The 19,356-nt window shown below is 44.5% G+C and overlaps 1 protein-coding gene across 2 annotated transcripts in view; it reads left to right on the top strand.

The window, feature by feature from the left end:
* Positions 1 to 19,113, top strand: part of fam189a1 (family with sequence similarity 189 member A1) — a 139,459-nt gene extending 120,346 nt beyond the window's left edge. The window contains exons 5-12 of one of the 2 annotated variants that reach the window (XM_081347183.1): positions 228 to 335; positions 12,667 to 12,827; positions 13,537 to 13,672; positions 15,312 to 15,390; positions 16,048 to 16,725; positions 17,735 to 17,800; positions 17,928 to 18,250; positions 18,414 to 19,113. In XM_081347183.1, coding sequence (XP_081203309.1) covers positions 228 to 335; positions 12,667 to 12,827; positions 13,537 to 13,672; positions 15,312 to 15,390; positions 16,048 to 16,725; positions 17,735 to 17,800; positions 17,928 to 18,250; positions 18,414 to 18,629 — 1,767 coding nt within the window. In that variant the 3' untranslated portion in view covers positions 18,630 to 19,113. The remainder of the gene's footprint in view (positions 1 to 227; positions 336 to 12,666; positions 12,828 to 13,536; positions 13,673 to 15,311; positions 15,391 to 16,047; positions 16,726 to 17,734; positions 17,801 to 17,927; positions 18,251 to 18,413) is intronic. The other variant, XM_081347184.1, reaches the window with a different exon arrangement.
* The last annotated feature ends 243 nt before the right edge of the window (positions 19,114 to 19,356 follow it).

Here is a 19,356-nt window from a genome sequence, read left to right as displayed (position 1 = left end):
TCTCTCTCTTCCACACATTTGTTCTTTCCTGACTGCCGTCTCTCTCACTCTGACTAACGGAACAATAAATGTTGTAGCCAGCCTGAGGTTTTTCCCAACAAAACAATTGCCACTCTCATTTATTTTCTCTCTTTCTCTCACTCTCCTTCTATCTTTCTCGTTGATTCTCACCTTCTTGTCCTCTCCCTTCTTATCACTGTCTCTCCATTTTTCTCTCTGTCTCCCAGGAGCTGCTTTTCAGCGTGTGTGCACTGAATGTTATCTCCACCATTGTGTGTGCTCTGGCCACTGCCGTGTGCTGTATGCAAATGGTTTCTACTGATTTACTGCAGATGGTAAGTGTGATCCATACCGCAATGTGTGTGCGTCTTCCTGAGTGTGTTAATGCACATTACATCATAATGGAAAGATCAGACAATTAAGACAAGTGAACATGTAATAGTTTAATTAGCAAAATGTCAGAAAAAGTGTGTAGTCTATATTCAATTTAATCAAATTTCATTAAGTGCACCTTATATTGACCTAAATATTTGTTTTACATTAAGCACAGTTCAGAGCAAAATAGCACAGTGGATTTGGTGGTATACAAAAACAAATCATTAAATATATCCTCTGACTACATCAGACATATACACCGAATGACATCTCATACTTCAAATTAACCCTTGTGTTTTCCCTAGAGAAACTAGTGACCTAATTACCTTGTGGATTAAGGAAATAATCAGTCTAGACATGAATGCTGATTTTTGGATCTTCCTATCCTACACATCAGGGCAAACCCTCCCCTAAATATGGATTTATTTCTTTCTTTTTTTTCATGTTTTGCTGGCCGAGAGTGGTCTTGAACTTTGTAAAATTAGTTGACGTTATTTAAAGTAAGGAAACATATTGCCACAACTGTTTAAGTAAACTTATATTTTTCGATTTGTAGGAAAACGTTCCTACAGTTCCTTCCTAAAGTTATACGTTTCCTCACCAAGTAAAGTCAATTATTGTACTGACACCTGCCATCGTGCAAAAAAAATAAAAAATAGATTTGGTTACCAATGGCATAATAAAAGTAACGTATTCAGTAGTGTTACAGAGATTATGTGTTCACATGTTATTCAGCTCTTCTCTTATGGAAATAAAACAACTTTTTCTTTTTTAAGCCATTGATGCAGGAGTCTTCATCTCATCCGGTTGTTCTTCATTTTAATCATATTTTTCAAAAGTACTGTACTATTCATTTCTTAAGCATATGATTGAATGACAATGAGACCCCAGACGTTACAACTTTTTCAGCCAGCCTGTTTTATGTGAGAGAAAATAAACTTGTGGCACATAAAGTTGTAATATTCTTTAAGAGTGGGCTTTGCGCGCTTTATGGGCGCTGCAGTAAATTGCACAGCCTCATGGATGGCTGCAGCAGAGGCATGGGCACAGGGAGATGAATTGAGATGACTTATATTAGCATGACTGCGGCTCTGTGAATCGCTAGAGCAGTTGTGGGATTAGTTTCGACTCAGGGCACAGAGTGGCAAAGCGAGAAATCACCACTGTTACCAGCTGCACAGTCCATGCACAAAGACAACAGATGCCCGAGGGCAGGGATGAGGGGAAGCACTGCATGGAGCTTTTCCCGTTGCAGCTGGATTACCTGATTTCATCATAGCCTTATCATTTGTATTTTTTATCTCTGCATACATTGGGTGGTTGTTATTTAGAACCATGTAATGAAACGATACACATTCTGACGTTGTGATACTTAATACTGCTGCCTGAACTTATCTGTCATTTACAGTCACTGCCTCCCTTAATGATGCTTAAGATCAGAGGGATGATTTCAATATCTTCTGATTGATGAGGCTTCACATATTCTTATATGACATCAACAGGAAAGTGCATTGTCATCATAAAAAAATGCTTTAAACCTATCCTTGAACTCATAAGGAATGGCACAAAACGAGTTACTCTTCCCATCTGAACTTTTCAACCGGCTGATTCATTACAGATCAGTGGAATGAAATTCACCCCGTTTAAAACACCAAAAGAGATTCACTATCTTACGCATGACGTCCGCTCACTAGACAGAACTTTTAAAAGCAATTTTCAAGGGATAGTTCACACAAAAATGAAACCATTTACTCACCTCGTTGTCTTTACAATCAATGTCAAAAATGGAGAGTAAATGATGGCGGAATTTTCATTAGTGGGTGAACAACTCCATTCAGACAGTGAGGTCACATCCAAACCACCATGATAACCTTTGAACCTCTCTCATAATTATGACTCTCTTAATGTATTTTCCTAATCATATGTTTTTCTATTTCTGACTACCTAAATTTTACATGGCTGACGAATATAGAGGTGCACCATTACGTAATTCTCTCAAACACATAAAAAAAAGAAAAAGTAAAAGATTTGGAATGATTATATCCTTGCTTTGAAGTAAAATTCTTCTTTTCCTTTGATAATTCATGCATCACAGGGTTACATTGCATAAAATGAAAGACTTTAGCCAAAGGGTCTCGACAGGGTGAGACATGGCTGTACTCTAGATATCCTCACTGTACTCATATCCTTACAAATTATCCAGACCTGAACTACTTTTCTTTTCCCTACCAACTGACATCCTACTTTTAGTTTTCTTTGTTTTGAAACTCAATGAAAATTATGTAACTGTCACTGTGAAACCACAGAATTTGTATGGTGAATGATTTCATCATTAGATGGTCATCAAATTCACTACCAACCAAACGTTTGGGGTCAGTCAGATTTCTTTTCATTAATACTTCAATGGGGCGCATTTAATTGATCAAAAGTGCAGAGGTGGAAAGAGTAATAAAATATTCTACTCAAGTAAAAGTACTATTACTACAATTTTTTTTTACTTAAGTACAAGTAAAAGTACCGGTCGAAAAATCTACTCAAGTAAAAGTAAAAAGTAGCTCATTTAAAATGTACTCAGAGTAAAAGTAACTGAGTTACTTTTTTAACAGCGGGGGTGGGTTGGGGAGTCCCCCGAGTAGGGTTGTAAAGGTATGAGATTTTCACAGTATGATAACCGACTAATATAATGGTATTAAACAATTATTAAATATAAAAACTGTATTATTAAATTAGGGTTATTATTATCATCAGTTAAAATGACAGTTACAGTAAATGGGATGAAAACAGTATTTTTGGAAACATTTGTTTTGTTTATTAAAATTTCAATAAAACATGTCTAATCAACTAATTTCAATAAATGATTATGAATTTGATTAAAGGAGTAGTTCACTTTAAAATGAAACCAGCCCATGATTTACTCACCCTCAAGCCATGTATATGACATTCTTCTTTCAGACGAAATTCAGAATTATATTAAGTCAAGTCACCTTCATTTATACAGCGCTTTAACAATATAGATTGTTTCAAAGCAGCTTTACAGAGATAATAGGATATTACAGTAACAGAGAGTGTTTTGGCTTTACAGCCGCTCTAGAATAAAGTAATTGTCCAGCTAAAGTTAGTTTTTGATTCATTCATTTTTGACTGATTCATTCGTTGCGAAAAGCAAATTAGTTATTAACTTAGGGGCCGCTAACACGACAGCACTTTAACAGAAAACAGAAAACTTTAATGTGTTCTGGCCGTTCATTTGCACGACAACAGTGTTTGGAGCTCGAGAATGTAAACCTTGAAATAGGTTACAAGGTGCAAGCTTTAAACAAATTTGAAAAACACTATCATCTCTGTGTAAACTTCAAAAACGTGAATCTGTGAAAACGCTGACGGCGTGCACATGCGTATTACGTGTTTAATCTATAGGTATGTGCATTTGAATGTGTGCATGCGAGTAGTCTTTCTTTACAAATTTACCTCACCAAATTACTTGTACTGGCCTGCATAATACAAAAAAAATATTTGTCGCTTCCGCGTATCCATGCGAACTGGAATCATTTTGATAATGTTTTATCTGTACAGAGGTGAAGGAAGCCTCTGATATTAATAAACACCCTGACGCTTCCTAGCTTGATAATGGCTGTGGATTGCAACCATCAGTTTGAAGCTCATAAAAGTGCATCTATCCATCATAAAAGTGCATCCATCCATCCATCCATCCATCATAAAAGTGATCCACACGGCAACGGGGGGTTAATAAAGGCCTTCTGAAACCAAACGTTGAGTTTGTGTAAGAAAGATATTCATATTTAAATCTTTATGAAGTAAAATAACTAGCTTCCGGCCAAACGAACATATGTATTCGACTTAAATCTAAAGCGCAACTTATGCGAGTAATGCGACGTACTGCTGAAATTTATGCTACGCCAGGACGCACTACACTACTTCTGACGTCATGAGTTGCATAAGATCCGTTTTAGGTGTAAGTAGACTGCGTATGGCGTACTTTTTTGAGCTTTAAACTGATGGTTGCAATCCACTGCCATTATAAAGTGTTTATTAATATAACTCCGATTGTATTCGTCTGAAAGAACAAAGAAGAAAGTTATATAGCCTACACCTAGGATGGTTTCAGGGCTGATAAATCATGGGGTAATTTTCATTTTCATTTTAACTACTCATTTAACAACTTATTTTTTATCATTAATAATTTATTAAAATGTTCTAGAACAATAGACTTCTATGAAATGTATTTAATTCAGAAAAATCCTTTTTGTTTTTTATGATTTAAAACAAATATATTATCCAAAACGGTGGTAATCAAATAAAAGTTTTACACATTTTTTCATCCTTTTATTTTTTGGCAAAGTGCTGCAAAACAGATTTACTCAATTAAACCATGGACAAAAATCCTTAAATAATGTTTAAATAATCTGTATTATTATTGTTGTTGTTAATATTATTATGAGAAGTACATTCTATTGTAGGCCCACAACAGTTATGTCATCATTTCTTCGTAGTTAAACCAAACTTTTATTTTGATGTGTTGTAATGAAGTCCTGTTTCAGAGTGTAGGCTATTTGACAAGGTTTTTCTCAAAGGTCATTCTCTCAGAGCAGCTCTGGAGATGTTCATGTTTCCATGTTCTCATATTGTTTGTGAGATGCTGAAAACGTTTCGGTTACTCACGTAACCTCTGTTCTCTCTAGAAGAGGGAACGAGTATTGCGTAGTTAGCTTACGCTACGGGAAAGCCTTTCTTTCTCGAGATACTGAAGCCAAAAATTATCCTTAATTTTTATAATCTTGTCAACGCAGTGCGGCAGCCTGCAGACCTAGGGCAAGCTAACTAGCGTGCCCATTGGCTGCCCTGCGGCAACTGCAGCAGCCTACCGCTGAGCCCTTGGCGTGACGTCACGACCAATGAGCGCGCTTGGCGCGCTTAATGCGTCACAGCCCGCGAAAAGGGGTGTGGCTTAGCGTATATAAACAGGGCTCGGAGGCTGCTTCTCTGGTTTCTGTCGCATGAAGCGAAATGAGCTCGTGGCGCGACCACGGCGGGCTACGCAATACTCGTTCCCTCTTCTAGAGAGAACAGAGGTTACGTGAGTAACCGAAACGTTCTCTTACGAGAGGTTCTCTCGTATTGCGTAGTTAGCTTACGCTACGGGAACGCCCTTGTCAACGCCGTGCGCGCCCAGCATCCACTGAATGAGTCCCAGGGAGAGCCCGGGGAACGTGATAGCGGAGAGCCGGGCAGCCCGAAGAGGGCTAGCGCCGTACATAAGCACACACTAGGGGGTTAGGAGCGGCACGGCCGGTCCTAACTGCCAATTCCCTGTATAGTGCAGCTCAACCAGTAGAGCTAAATCACACAACGTAGCCCGCGCACAGATAGTGGGCTGGCATACGCGAGACTTAGACTGATAAGACTTTCGCCTGCAAGGCGGGAACATCCAGGTTGTAAAACCTAACAAACGTGGAGGGGGAGGCCCAGCCTGCCGCTGCACAAATGTCATGAATGGGAATCCCGCTGGACCATGCCCACGACGAGGCCATGCCTCTAGTGGAATGAGCTCGAACGCCCAATGGGCACTGCAGGTCTTTAGACGCATAAGCAGCAGCAATAGCGTCCACTATCCATCTGGACAGGCTGTGTTTCGAGGCGGCGAGACCCTTGGTGCGCCCACCAAACGAAACAAAGAGCTGATCCGAGCGCCTGAAAGCGGCGGACCGTGAAATGTAGTTTCTCAACGCCCTGACCGGGCAGAGGAGATTACTATCGGCCTCGCTGCCGTGCGTCGGCAGGGCTGAGAGGGAAATGACCTGTGCTCTGAAGGGAGTGCCCAAAATTTTTGGAACGTACCCATGCCTCGGTCTGAGAATGACTTTGGAGTCATTAGGTCCGAACTCGAGGCACGCGGCGTTAACAGATAACGCGTGAAGGTCTCCCACTCGTTTGACTGACGACAGTGCTATCAGAAAAACGGTTTTGAGCGTGAGGTATTTCATATCCACAGTTTCCAAGGGTTCGAAGGGATGCGCTCTCAGGGCCTCCAAGACCAGAGAGAGATCCCACATAGGAACCGAGGGGGGTCGCGGGGGGTTCATCCTCCTGGCTCCCCTAAGGAAGCGGATGACGAGCTCGTTCCTTCCTAATGCGCGGCCCTGCTCAGAAACCGAGAGCGCTGAAATGGCCGCAACATAGACTTTGAGCGTGGAGGGGGACCTGCCCGCGTCCAGTAGCTCTTGAAGGAAACACAGTACTCGCGATACCCCACATGTCTGTGGATCGAGCCCCTTAGCAGTGCACCATGTGTTAAACACTGACCATTTCGACATGTAGAGCCGCCTCGTAGAGGGGGCTCTAGATTGTATGATCGTGTTCATGACCCCGTCTGGCAGATTAGCGTGTAATCGTTGAGGCTCCACGCATGCAGAGACCAGCGCTCTGGATGGGGATGCCATATCGATCCGCGTGCTTGAGAGAGGAGGTCTCTCCTCACCGGTATCGGCCAGGGGGCTGAGTCTGCCAGCTGTATTAGATCCGGGAACCAAGCTTGGTTCTCCCAGCATGGGGCTATGAGGAGCACTGAGTGGCGCGCTTCCCTGATTCTCTCGATGACCTGAGGCAGCAGAGAGACCGGGGGAAAAGCGTACAACGGGCCGCTGGGCCAGATCTGGGCCAGCGCGTCCTCGTTCTTCGAGAAGAACTCTGGGCAGTGAGCGTTGTCTTTTGACGCAAAAAGGTCGACTTTCGCTCTGCCGAACCGTCGCCACAGTGACTGGACTGTTTGGGGGTGTAGAGACCACTCCCCAGGGGGAACGTTGTCCCTGGACAGTCTGTCGGGGCCCTCGTTCAGGTGGCCAGGCACATGCGCGGCTCTCAGCGAGCGCAGAGAGTGCTGAGCCCACACGAGGAGGCGTTCCGCCAGGGTGCAGAGCATCTTTGATCTGACACCGCCCTGGTGATTCACGTAGGCCACTACCGATGTATTGTCCGTACGGACTAGAACATGGTGACCGTGGAGGAATGGGAGGAAGTGTTTGAGCGCTTTCTCGACCGCGAGCATCTCTAGACAGTTTATGTGTAGGAGATTCTCCTGGTCTGACCAGCGGCCATAGACCGGTCTGCCTTCGAAGAGCGCTCCCCAACCTAGGTTGGAAGCGTCTGTCGAGACAACTTTCCGGTGTGAAATCACTCCCATAGTCACTCCTGTGTGATACCATTCGGCTGCCAGCCAGGGCTGCAGGGCTGAAATGCATCCCTGATTCACTCTGACTCGCAAGCCGCCGGCCGCCCAGGCTTGGTGGGGCACGCGCATTTTCAGCCAGCGTTGGAGCGGGCGCATGCGCAGTAAACCCAGCTGGAGCACTGCTGCAGCTGAGGCCATATGCCCCAGGATACGCTGGAATGTCCTCAGCGGAACCCGGCTGCCTATTTGGAGGGATGCGGCGAGAAGGCGGATGCGGCGCGCGCGCTGCTCCGACAGTCTGGCCGTCATAGCCACCGAGTCCAGTTCTATTCCAAGAAAGGAAATTGACTGACGGGGTGATAGCGAGCTCTTGGTCCAGTTGACCGAGAGACCCAGCTCCTCCAGATGGCTGAGAAGCGCTGTTCTGTGAGACACAAGTTCCGTCTCTGACTGCGCTAGAATAAGCCAATCGTCCAGATAATTCAGTATTCGCATTCCCTGTTTCCTCAGGGGAGCGAGGGCCGTGTCCATGCATTTCGTAAATGTACGGGGTGCCAAAGACAGGCCGAACGGCAGGACTGTGTACTGATATACTCGACCCTCGAAGGCGAATCTCAAGAATGGCCTGTGACGGGGAGTTATCTGGATCTGAAAGTATGCGTCTTTTAGATCGAGAGAGATAAACCAGTCTCCTGGGCGAATCTGCGCGAGGATTTTTCTGGTTGTGATCATCTTGAACGGCCGTCTCATGAGGGCTTTGTTCAGATGTCTCAGATCTAAAATAGGTCTGAACGCTCCGTCCTTCTTGGGCACGAGGAAGTAGCGGCTGTAAAAGCCCGACTCGCTCAAAGAAGGATGAACCTGTTCTATAGCCCCTTTGCGCAGCAGCTTCGCTATTTCTGCTTGAAGCAAGTGCGCCGCTTCTGAACTCACTCTCGTCTCCGTCTGTGCTGTATAGCGCGGAGGGCGACGAGCGAATTGAAGCAAATAGCCGTGTTTTATAGTTTTCAGCACCCATTCTGACGCGCCCTGAATCGCTTCCCATGCTTCCGCATGCATAGCTAGGGGTCGAATGGTCTCTGGGCTCAGATCGCCGCGCTGCGCGGGATGGGGAGCCTGTATCAGAGAGAAAGGCGCGGCGCGCGCGCCGCTGGTGCTCGAACACGGGGGCTGGTAAACAGTATTGGCCGACTGTACAGCGTTCAGTAGCTCGGTCCCATCGGATGGAGCGCGATTTGCTGTCAAACAACCCAGGCGCGAGAGAGGCGTGGGGATTATCATGTCTACAAGTGAGCGGGCGCAGGGTTTACACTTATGACACGGCCAGTGTTTGGGAGCTTTAGAGGATCCGTGACCCAAGGTAACTGGCTGGCAGAGCGAGCAGCGGGTAGGTGTGAGCACAAGGTTGTGGGCACATTTCCTACATTTAATACTCGAGCGGCTTGCGACCGCTTTATGAGAGAGCGCTCTGTACGCGTTACCATGGGGACCCTGTTTGTGTGAAGCAGTGAGCACATGGGAGTGGGCACATTTTCTACACTTATAACACCCTCGGCTTGAGCCGCTGTTGCCCGGGGTAACCAAGTGGCAGAGCGAGTTACAGGTAGATGTGAGCACAGAGTTGTGGGCACATTTACTACACTTATTACTCGAGCGGCGTGTGACCGCTTTATGAGAGAGCGCTCTGAACACGTTACCATGGGGATCGTGTTTGTGTGAAGCAGTGAGCACGTGGGATTGGGCACATTTTCTACACTTACAACACCTTCGGCCGGAGCCGGAAAGCCCGAATTTACACTCTTTCTGAGATTTATTTGGGCCGCCGTAAAAACGGCGTTTGTGTGCAGGCGAGCGAGTGGTATTACTGGCTCGTTGGCTGCGGTGTAAGCTGCTGCAGTAGCCTGCACTGAGGGGACTGACAGAGCTGGGCGTTTTGATGGCGGTCCGGCCGCAGCGGGACTCAGCCATCTCTTCCTCCCTGCGGGTGCTAGGAGGACTTCGCGGGCTCAGACTTCAGCGTTATCTTGGGACGCGGACCCCGGGGGGGCGGCGGTCTGTGACGGCTGGTCGAGCGCGACCTAGGGCGGCCGCCCTGGCGTCGCTGCGAAGTGGTTGGTGGCCGAGACGAGCGCTGTGTGGAGCTGCGCGCAGGAGGCTGAGCTTGAGAGCGGCCTGCGGCTGGGCTCGAGCGGCGAGGCAGGAAGAGATTCATAGCCTGCGACGCCTTCTGCACTTCAGAGAAGCGGTCCACAATCCCGCTGACCGCAGGGCCGAAGAGGCCGGTGGGCGAGAGCGGGGCGTTGAGGAAGACAGCGCGTTCTGACTCACTCATATCCGCCAGCGTCAACCATAAGTGTCTGTCGATGACGGTGAGCGCGGCCATAGATCTGCCGATGGCTTGTGCAGCGGTCTTAGTAGCACGGAGCGAAAGGTCCGTCGCGCTGCGCAGATCTGTTAAGGCTGTATGATCCGAGCCCTTCTCGTCCAATTCGCGGAGGAGGTCGGCTTGCAGGATCTGAAGAACAGCCATCGAGTGCAGGGCAGAAGCAGCTTGGCCGGAGGCGGCGAATGCGCGGCCGGCGAGAGCTGATGTGGTCCTGCAGGCTTTAGACGGCAGGGCAGACTTTGAGCGCCATCTAGCAGACGGCGGGCAAAGGTGCGTTGCCACCGCTTCCTCAACGGAAGGGATGCCGGTATAGCCTTTCTCGGCGGCCCCGTCCACCTGGGAGAGAGCCGAGGAGACAGACGAGCGGAGTCTAGCGGAGAAGGGCGCGTTCCACGACTTCGACCGCTCCTGGTGGAGCTCAGGCAGGAAGGGTGCTGACCTAGAGGCTGGCGCTTGGCGGCGGCTAGGCAGAAAACACCCGTCGAGTCGGTTAGGCGCGGGCTCCTTGGGTGGGGACCAGTCCAACCCCAGTCGGTCGACCGCTTTGGTGAGGAGGCGGATAAGCTCCGCGTCGACACTGGAGCGGGACCTGCCAGACTCAGGAGTCGAGGAGGCGGAGCGGTGAGAGCCCGACCACTCCTCGCTGTCCGAAGCAAGCAGAGAGCAGCTGTCAGCGGCGTCATCTGCTTCATCCCCTGAGGCGACGGCAGTGCGGGCAGTAGCCGGCCGCTGCGCGTCGGTGAAGGGCGGGGGAGAAGGAGAAAGCGAGGCTCGCGGGAGGGGCTCCGGCGAGCGCTCAGCTATAACCACCGGCTCTGGAGGCCTTTGAGAGCGGCGTTTCTTCTTACGCGGCCCTGAAGAGGCAGCCGGGGAAGGTGGAGGATCGTCAAACATGGCGAGTCGAGCCCGCAGGGTCGACATCGGCAAGTCCTCACACTGTTCGCAGCCGCCCGAGGAGAGGGCGCGGGCTGCGTGGTCGAAGCCCAGGCAGAGAGCGCAAACCACGTGGCGGTCTCCATCGCTGAGCGGGGCTCTGCACGAGCCACAGGATGAGCGAGGCATTTGCAACAACGCCTCGCGCTCTTTTAGATGCAAAAGTGTGTCGCGGGGCGAACACACAAACACATACAAAACAGAGCAGTAAAGGATATGATCGCCGGATAGCGAAGCAGGCAGGGAAAGCTGAAGGCGGCGAAGGCGGCCGGCGTCCTCAGGCTGAGATCCTCGGCGTGCTGGTCGCTTGTTTCGACGGCGGCTTCCTCAGAGAGCAGCGATGCGAAGAGCTTCGCTGAAAAGACAGAAATCAGAGAAGCAGCCTCCGAGCCCTGTTTATATACGCTAAGCCACACCCCTTTTCGCGGGCTGTGACGCATTAAGCGCGCCAAGCGCGCTCCTTGGTCGTGACGTCACGCCAAGGGCTCAGCGGTAGGCTGCTGCAGTTGCCGCAGGGCAGCCAATGGGCACGCTAGTTAGCTTGCCCTAGGTCTGCAGGCTGCCGCACTGCGTTGACAAGATTATAAAAATTAAGGATAATTTTTGGCTTCAGTATCTCGAGAAAGAAAGGCTTTCCCGTAGCGTAAGCTAACTACGCAATACGAGAGAACCTCTCGTAAGAGAACACTATTAGCGCGTCGCGTACTTGAGTATGTAGTAGACGAAACGGCTCGTCTCATTTGCACTGATTCACACAGACACGCAGATTATACATTTATATAGCAGTCTCTTGTGCTTTAATATATAGACTACTGACCATGTCGCAATTTGATTTATTGTAGGCTACAGCTTTACTTTCATGTGTTCATGTGTTTCATGGATGGTGTTCCCGAACACGTTCTATGTGTTTCCTTCTTTTGCAGCCAATTTTTTGCGTCCACAATTTTTGCAAAATGAATAGGCTATGCTCAAGCCTCGAGGACAACCACGCGTTCGTTTTTCTATATCCAAAGTATCCCCATACTTACCAGGGGTTCGCCTCACGTGTGTGTGTAAAGAATCTGTATTGTCCGTCTCCATATTTTTTGTGGTTTTTACGTGTCTGTTCTCCCGCCCGTCAATCAATCAATGCTGAGCACGAGCGCGCGCGCTGTTTTAACCATAGTAGGCCTATGCTAGTTCATTTTTTTAATAATGTTTTTTTTTTTTTTACTCAGTAACGCATATGTTTTAAAATGTAGCGAATTACAATACTTTAAACAAAACATACTTAAGTAAAAGTAAAATTACAGATTTTAAAAACTACTTAAAAAAGTAGAAATACACAAAAAAACTACTCAATTACAGTAACGCGAGTAAATGTAATTCGTTACTTTCCACCTCTGCAAAAGTGACAGTAAAGACTATTCTATTTCAAGTAAATGCTGTTCTTTTGTTCATCAAAGAATTCTGATTAAGATGTATCATTGTTTCCACTAGTATATTAAGCAGCACAACTGTTTTTAACATTGTCAATATTAAGAAATGTTTCTTGAGCAGCAAATCAGCATTTTGGAATGATTTCTGAAGGATCATGTGACAAGACTGGAGTAATGATGCTGAAAATTCAACTTTGCAACAACAGGAATAAATTAGATTCTTAAAATATATTGAAATAGAAAACAGTTCTTTTAAATTGTAATAATAATTGACAATATTATTGTTTTTACCTTGTTTTTGATCATATAAATGCAGCCTTGGTGAGCATAAAAGACTTCTTTCAACGGTATTATTATTTTTTTATCAGTTCATGCCACACAGAGCACGTGCCCTGAGCGCTGACTGTATGACCCCTCATGGTACCATCTTACACCAGACGTTGGACTTTGACGAGTTCATCCCACCCATCCCGCCTCCTCCCTACTACCCCCCAGAGTACACCTGCACACCTGTAATGGAGGGCCAGAGGTAAACCCGCACAAAAACAACATACTGATTTCCAGCTGACTTGAAATGACCTTATATTAGCACTATATCTGAGAAACAGTTTGATCTCAGATTGCTTGGCTGCAAATTCTGTAATCTGAAAAATAGAGTTTTGAGTGTTTTGAATAGATTGATTCACAGAGATTTATGAAATTGTCCCATGGAAATTTTCATGGGAATTTATACCATGTTGTATAAGTGCAGGTCTCAAGGCGAACTGCTCTGACAATCCATATTATGGAGCGGCAGGGTCCCTGGGCTGGTGTAAATCCACCATTGATTTCTCTGTCTCGCACTGTGAGACACTCTGCCCACCATCCCATCATAAAAAACATGCTGATGAGGCTGTTTAGCCCGCGGCCACACTAATGTGTCAACAAAGCAGTAAATACATAGAGAGCAAGAGCAGCCCTACATACACACTGAGTGCTTCAATGCACAATCAGTGTCAGGATGTGGTAATACACAAGAAACATGTGAAAAAACACGGATTCCTCCCCTCCAATATGAGAGGGGGAGCTGGTTAATTTAAAGAATAAGATATATTACTCACTGAGATGAAGAGGAAATAGTTTAATTTTCCACAGTTCGTAAATGGTCTCACATATTTTTTGCAGCTTCCCACAGCCAAATTTGTTGAAGCATTGACGTAGTGTTATAATCATGTTTTACCAACATCTCTGTCCATTAGAGGGTTGCATCTGGACTTTCCACACTCTCCCTTCAGTGCTATTTATGGGGTGCCTATTAACAGCCCCGGGGCTCTATATCCATCTGAGCTGCCACCACCCTATGAATCTGTCGTGGGACAGACACCTGCCAGCCAGGTAAGAGCTGACACCTTTCCTACAATCTACTGTAATGATTAATTGGCTATGAAGGGAGCATGTTTAAAGAATATTACTCATTTTGGGTGGCTACAAAAAAATGTGATGTTCTGAAGGAGTTTCTGTGAACAACTGCAATATGTGACCTTTACTGTAATAAAACACCTGTCATATTTGAACTGAGAAGTTGACCCCATTTCTTATTGGTCACACGTTCCATTTTTGTTGTTACAGCCACATCAATAATGTGATTTCCATGAGCAATTGTACAAGGGGAGTACAATTCCCCTTGTATAATGTACAAGGGGAATTCTACATTTAAGCTTAAAACGAGGAAAAAATCTAAATCTAAAGTTACTTTAATTTTTTGGAATCACACCACATGACATTTTACAATCTAAACTAACCCAAATAAAATCAATTAATTTGTCAATTAATTTTCATTCAGAAATTAAAACATGATGTATTTTTAAATAAATGAATAGATGAGCGTCTTACTGTTTTATGACAGTTCCTGGTTTCTCATAGATTTTACTAGTAGTTTGCAGGTATTAAAGCAATGCATGCCACTAATTCAGCAATGTACACTCATTTGTCTGTGTAAAGCTCGGCAGTCAGAAGAAGGTCCTCCGGTGCACTTGAGGGGCTGAAAGAAATTAATACAAGTGCCTTTGTATAATGGATTATAATTTTCTCTGGAAGACATCAGCAATAGAGGCAGGAATTTCATTCCATTTAAAAGAAATGGGCTCTCTTATAGTGAGAGCCTGCCCTGTTTTATGAACAATGATTTTTCATCAAATTTCACTTCTTCACCTGATGGAAGGGAACAAGAGCTCTCTTCTTTTCAAAGAGATGCACAAAGGACCACCAAACCTTTCAAATCCAGCGACTGAGATTGTGATTACGTGTTACTTTGAAGATTTGTTTGCTACCTAAAGGAATCTGTGATTAAAAAAAGGATGAAATCCCAAGAGGTTTCCTTGATTTTAGACCTTTCTCGTGTGAAGTGATTGATAACCATCTGCAAACAAAGCAGCAGGGGCATTTCAATCATTGGAGCCCTTTTTTACCTGAAGCACAAGCCTTGCGCTTGAGAAGCTTTGAACGAAAAATAGCAACACTAGAGACTGGAAGAAATATTTTTAAATTGATATAGTCAGCTTTTTATACAACTATTGACTATTTCACATTTTTATAAAAGTCCAGCTGTGCTGTGTACTTAAGCTCTCTGTATACTGGATAAATTCTCTGTATAGTCTTTTATGTGTTTTGGATCAATCATGTTATGAGGATTTTTTTATTTTTTTTTTAACCACACACTGTGCGGTCACAATAATGCAGAAGTTAGAAGAGCAAATCTGATCTTAAAGAGCCCCCTGCTGGTCATGGGATGGCATAGACATTTTAAAGCACTGCTGCGATGCCAGATGTCAGGCTGCAGCAGATTTCTCACTGCCAGATGTCTTCCTGTCTGATTCTCCTCCTTTTGCAGTTGTTTGTTATCGTCTTCAGGTGTAAGACCGTTTTTAATCACCATCCTCTCCAGAAGGTTACACTCAAAACGGTTTGAAGCTTGTGTTTTAAACGCATAATAATTTGAAATAAAATATAGCCGTCTGTTTTTTCTCTCGTTCAGATCACCACCAGTCTAGAGCAACAGGTCACCGAGTCCAGTCTGTGCGAAAGGAACACCACAGCTGGCCTTAGCACTCAGGGTGAGGAGGCTGCAATGATAACACAAAGTCAGAGGTTTTCCCTTCTCTGGCGTATCCATGTAGGATATGGGCAATTTAGAATTAGAAGGCCTCCACATTAGCATATTGTATCTGTAATGTTTGATAGAGCATTGGTTCACAGCTGGCTTTGCTTAAGGACACTGTGGAAATAGATTTTACTCTACACTACTGTTTAAAAGTTTGGGTTTGGTAAGATTTCTAATGTTTTTGAAAGTCTCTTATGCTTCCCCGAAATATTGTAAAATATTACTTCTATTTGAAATAACTGTTTTCTATTTTAACATATTTTAAAATGGCAAAGCTGATTTTTTTTAGCAGCCATTACTCCAGCCTTCAGTGTCACATGATCTTCCAGAAATCAAATTACATTTGAAAATATATCAACATAGATAATAATTCTTTGAAATTGTAATAATATTTCACTATATTACTGTTTTTACTGTATTTTTCATCTAATAAAAGCAGCTTTGGTGAGCATAAGAGACTCTTACTGCCCCCAAACTTTTGACCGGTAGAGTGATAATTGTCCTTTATACATTATATTATACATCTGCTGAAAAAAACACTCATTTATCTCATTAATCAACCTTCAATTATAGTCTGTATATAAAGATGATATGGTCTCTGTTTCCACAGCCTCTGTTGATAGTGCTTCCCTTATGGTGTCCGAGACGGCAGACATGCCCGATCACAGTTGTTCCTCTGAAGACCTGTGTTCTCTTGAGGTACAGGGCTCTGATTCCTCTCCGTATGGCACTTTGCGCGTCGTACCTACTGACGGCAGCTGCACAAGCCTGGAACACAGCGCTCACTCTTCCCTGAGGCGTCAGACCCCTGCTCGACTGGACCGCAGCGAGTCCTCCGTCATGCAGGATTCAAAGCCCCACTCTCCACAGTTGTCACCCGATGCTGTTAATGTGCCCGAGAAGGAGGAGATTACAGCCGTTAAACCCATGTCTCGCACACAGCACAGAGAACGAACCAATAAGAAGCTTACCCTTCTATTCCCTCCAAGCACTCCATCCCAATGTGCTTCCAACTCAGCAGTGACCTCCACTGCCGGTGCAGCTTCTGCCCTGACCCCCTCCATCTGCACCTCTCCGTCACCCACCGCTCAGATGAGGGGAACCCGGCTCTGCTTCAGCGTCTGGTCTCCATCCTCCTCTTCCTCACAGCCCCATGCTACCTCTACCCTCAGCAACTCCAGCCAACGTGAGCGGCCCCGCACACTCCGTGCCACCAAAGGGTATCGGAAGCTGGCAAGGATTGTGCGTTCCACTAGTGAACCCACATCCTGTACTTCCATATCTAGAAGTACGTGAGTCTTTGATTCAGATCTATAGGGCTTTTCACACTGAAATTGTTAACCATTCATTCTTAGGTTTTTCCATGTTTCACATTGTTCATTTATAAACCCCAGGTTAACCTTTTTATTTGTGGGGTCAGTATCATTGTTCGGACGAACACAGTACATGACCTATTTAAATAGCATCTTGTCTCATTCTTGCTTGCACATCTGTTAGGTAAAGTATATACACTATCATTGTAATGTTTGGGGCCAGCAATATTTTTTTAGTATATTAGTACTTCAGCTAGGATGCATTATTGATCAAAGTGACAACAGACATTCATAATGTTACACGATATTTCTATTTCAAATGATTTTTGTTCTTTTGATCCTGGAAAAAAAATAGTATCAAGGTTTCCACAAAAATATTAAAGGTATAGCGGAGGATTTTTTACTTCCGGGTGGATCACCTATACTATTGGTCCTCCTAATTGTCAATCATTCTGGTGAATCAATCTAACTTTTCAAAAAGTGGAGAGGGCGGGTCTTATCTAAAATTCGGAAAGATTCTCCACTATACCTTTAAGCAACAAAACTTTTTTTTTTTCAACATTGATGAAATGTTCCTTGAGCAGCAAAACAACATATTAGAATGATTCCTGAAGGATCATGTGACACTGAAGACTGGAGTAATGATGCTGAAAATTCAGCTTTGCCATCACTGGAATAAATTACATTTTAAAATGTATCAAAATAGAAAAAATAATATGGCTCTGTTATTACTGTATTTTTAAACACATTTTTGAACGTCAGCGTATTCCTAACTGTATTTGTCCCAAGTAGACATTTTGGAACTTAATAGTATTTCTACTTTTTTAGCTCAATTGATGTTTGTCACTGACATTTAGAACCGTCATTGCTTGTTGTAGGAATAGGAAATGTATGAACTTTTCAAATGATATCATACGGCATTACATTAAGTCATTAATAGCCCATGAGCAATCTGGAGAACTAAGCATGTGACTTGACTTGCAGGTGACCGTTGTGCTCCTGCTTCTATCCATCCACCTGAGGACTCCCCACAGACTCCCTGCGATCAAGGTTTCACCCCACCTCTTCTGGATTCTGTTATCCGTGTAGCACAGTATTCAAAGGATATAGTTTTTCATCTCACTGAAAAATGATGGTTATTATTAGAATAAACATACTAATTCACTGCTCTTCACAGCATGCATGGAGCTCTCTGAAAGCACCCGACAGACTTCTGCCAAACACAGCAGCCAAGGGGGCAAGAAGCAGAAGGACGGTGGAAAGGTGGACATCCAACTCAAACCTCACATCCCTCACTCAATGTCTACAGAACGGCCGCAATCTCTCGCAGACCTCAAGACTTACAAAGACACCAAAGTGCTGGTGGCAAAGTTTCTGGAGCACTCGAGCTGCAGTCTACCTCCAGAGGTCCAGCAGGTGGTCAACAGCATTAAATGTGTTATTAAATCTGATGAGAAACACATGGAGGAGGCCATATTCAGTGCCAATATCATTGATCAGGTGAATTTGGCATATTTTTATGTCAAATATGTAGTATTTTTGTATTCTTGATAATCTCAACCATAAGATAAGGAATGACTCATTTTTGCTCGAATACAGTAGTTGAAAGTGAAATGCAACTGATTTACATTGGGGATGTTTGTTTTGCTCATGTCCTTCACAGCTGATGACACAGTCACGGAAGATCATGGGCAGCCCGAGGAAGAATGCTCACGAAGATCTGCATTTGCAGAGCTGCGGAGCTCTGAGTTCCCCATCTTCATCCTTGCGCCGTCCACTCAGAGGATCCAGTCAGACAGATGTCCCTGCCACCCTGGGTCATCAATCTCCACGCCAGCCTCAAAGTCTCATCAGTGTATGCAGAGAAACTACACTTTGACCCTCTGGACTACAAACACCCTTTTCCTCATAAACCTCTGAATATGTGCCAAGGCTAAGTCCTAACTCTCATCAGCAGAAAACTGTAGCTCTTGAAAAACAAACAAATTGTTAACATGGAGTTGACACTCCCTCGTAATAAAGATATTCAAAAAATACCCCGCAGAGGTATATATTTTTATTTTATTGTCAGAAATTTTTTTTTTTTTTTCTTTTTTTGAAGTGTTGAATTTGCTACTGTGCTAAACAGGAGAGTGGGTCTGTAATGGAATTACCTCTTCATGAAACTTTTTTTTTTTTATGAGAATTAATATTGAAATGCACAGCTTCTGCAAACATTTTGTGAAATATTGGACATACTGTACTTGGTCATTGTGTGCCACTTCAGGACAGAGACCTTTATGAAGCTGGATTATTCAACTTACCTCAGTGTGTAATTATTATTTTCAGTGTTGCAAAATAAAAATGTGTCTGTTTGTATTTTTTTTTCTCTATATATTGTTATTTTAACCCCCTCAAGTAATTTTTTTTTTTTTTTTTTTTTTTTTTTTAAGTTTAGTTTAGTTTAGTTTACAGGGACCATGCAGAACAAATGTTGTGCCAGAATTAGCTAGATAGCTAATTTGCATCTGTGGTTCTGGGCAAGATGTTGTTACATAAAATTACAGCACTCCATTAAAATCCAGAAAAAAAGAAGAAAATAATATCACATCACAATAAAACCAATT

This window comes from Scardinius erythrophthalmus (assembly GCF_964197995.2).
Source record: "Scardinius erythrophthalmus genome assembly, chromosome: 2".
Taxonomy (NCBI): domain Eukaryota; kingdom Metazoa; phylum Chordata; class Actinopteri; order Cypriniformes; family Leuciscidae; genus Scardinius; species Scardinius erythrophthalmus.
Note: the sequence above shows the minus strand (reverse complement) of the source record. Positions and strands in the feature narration are given on the sequence as shown.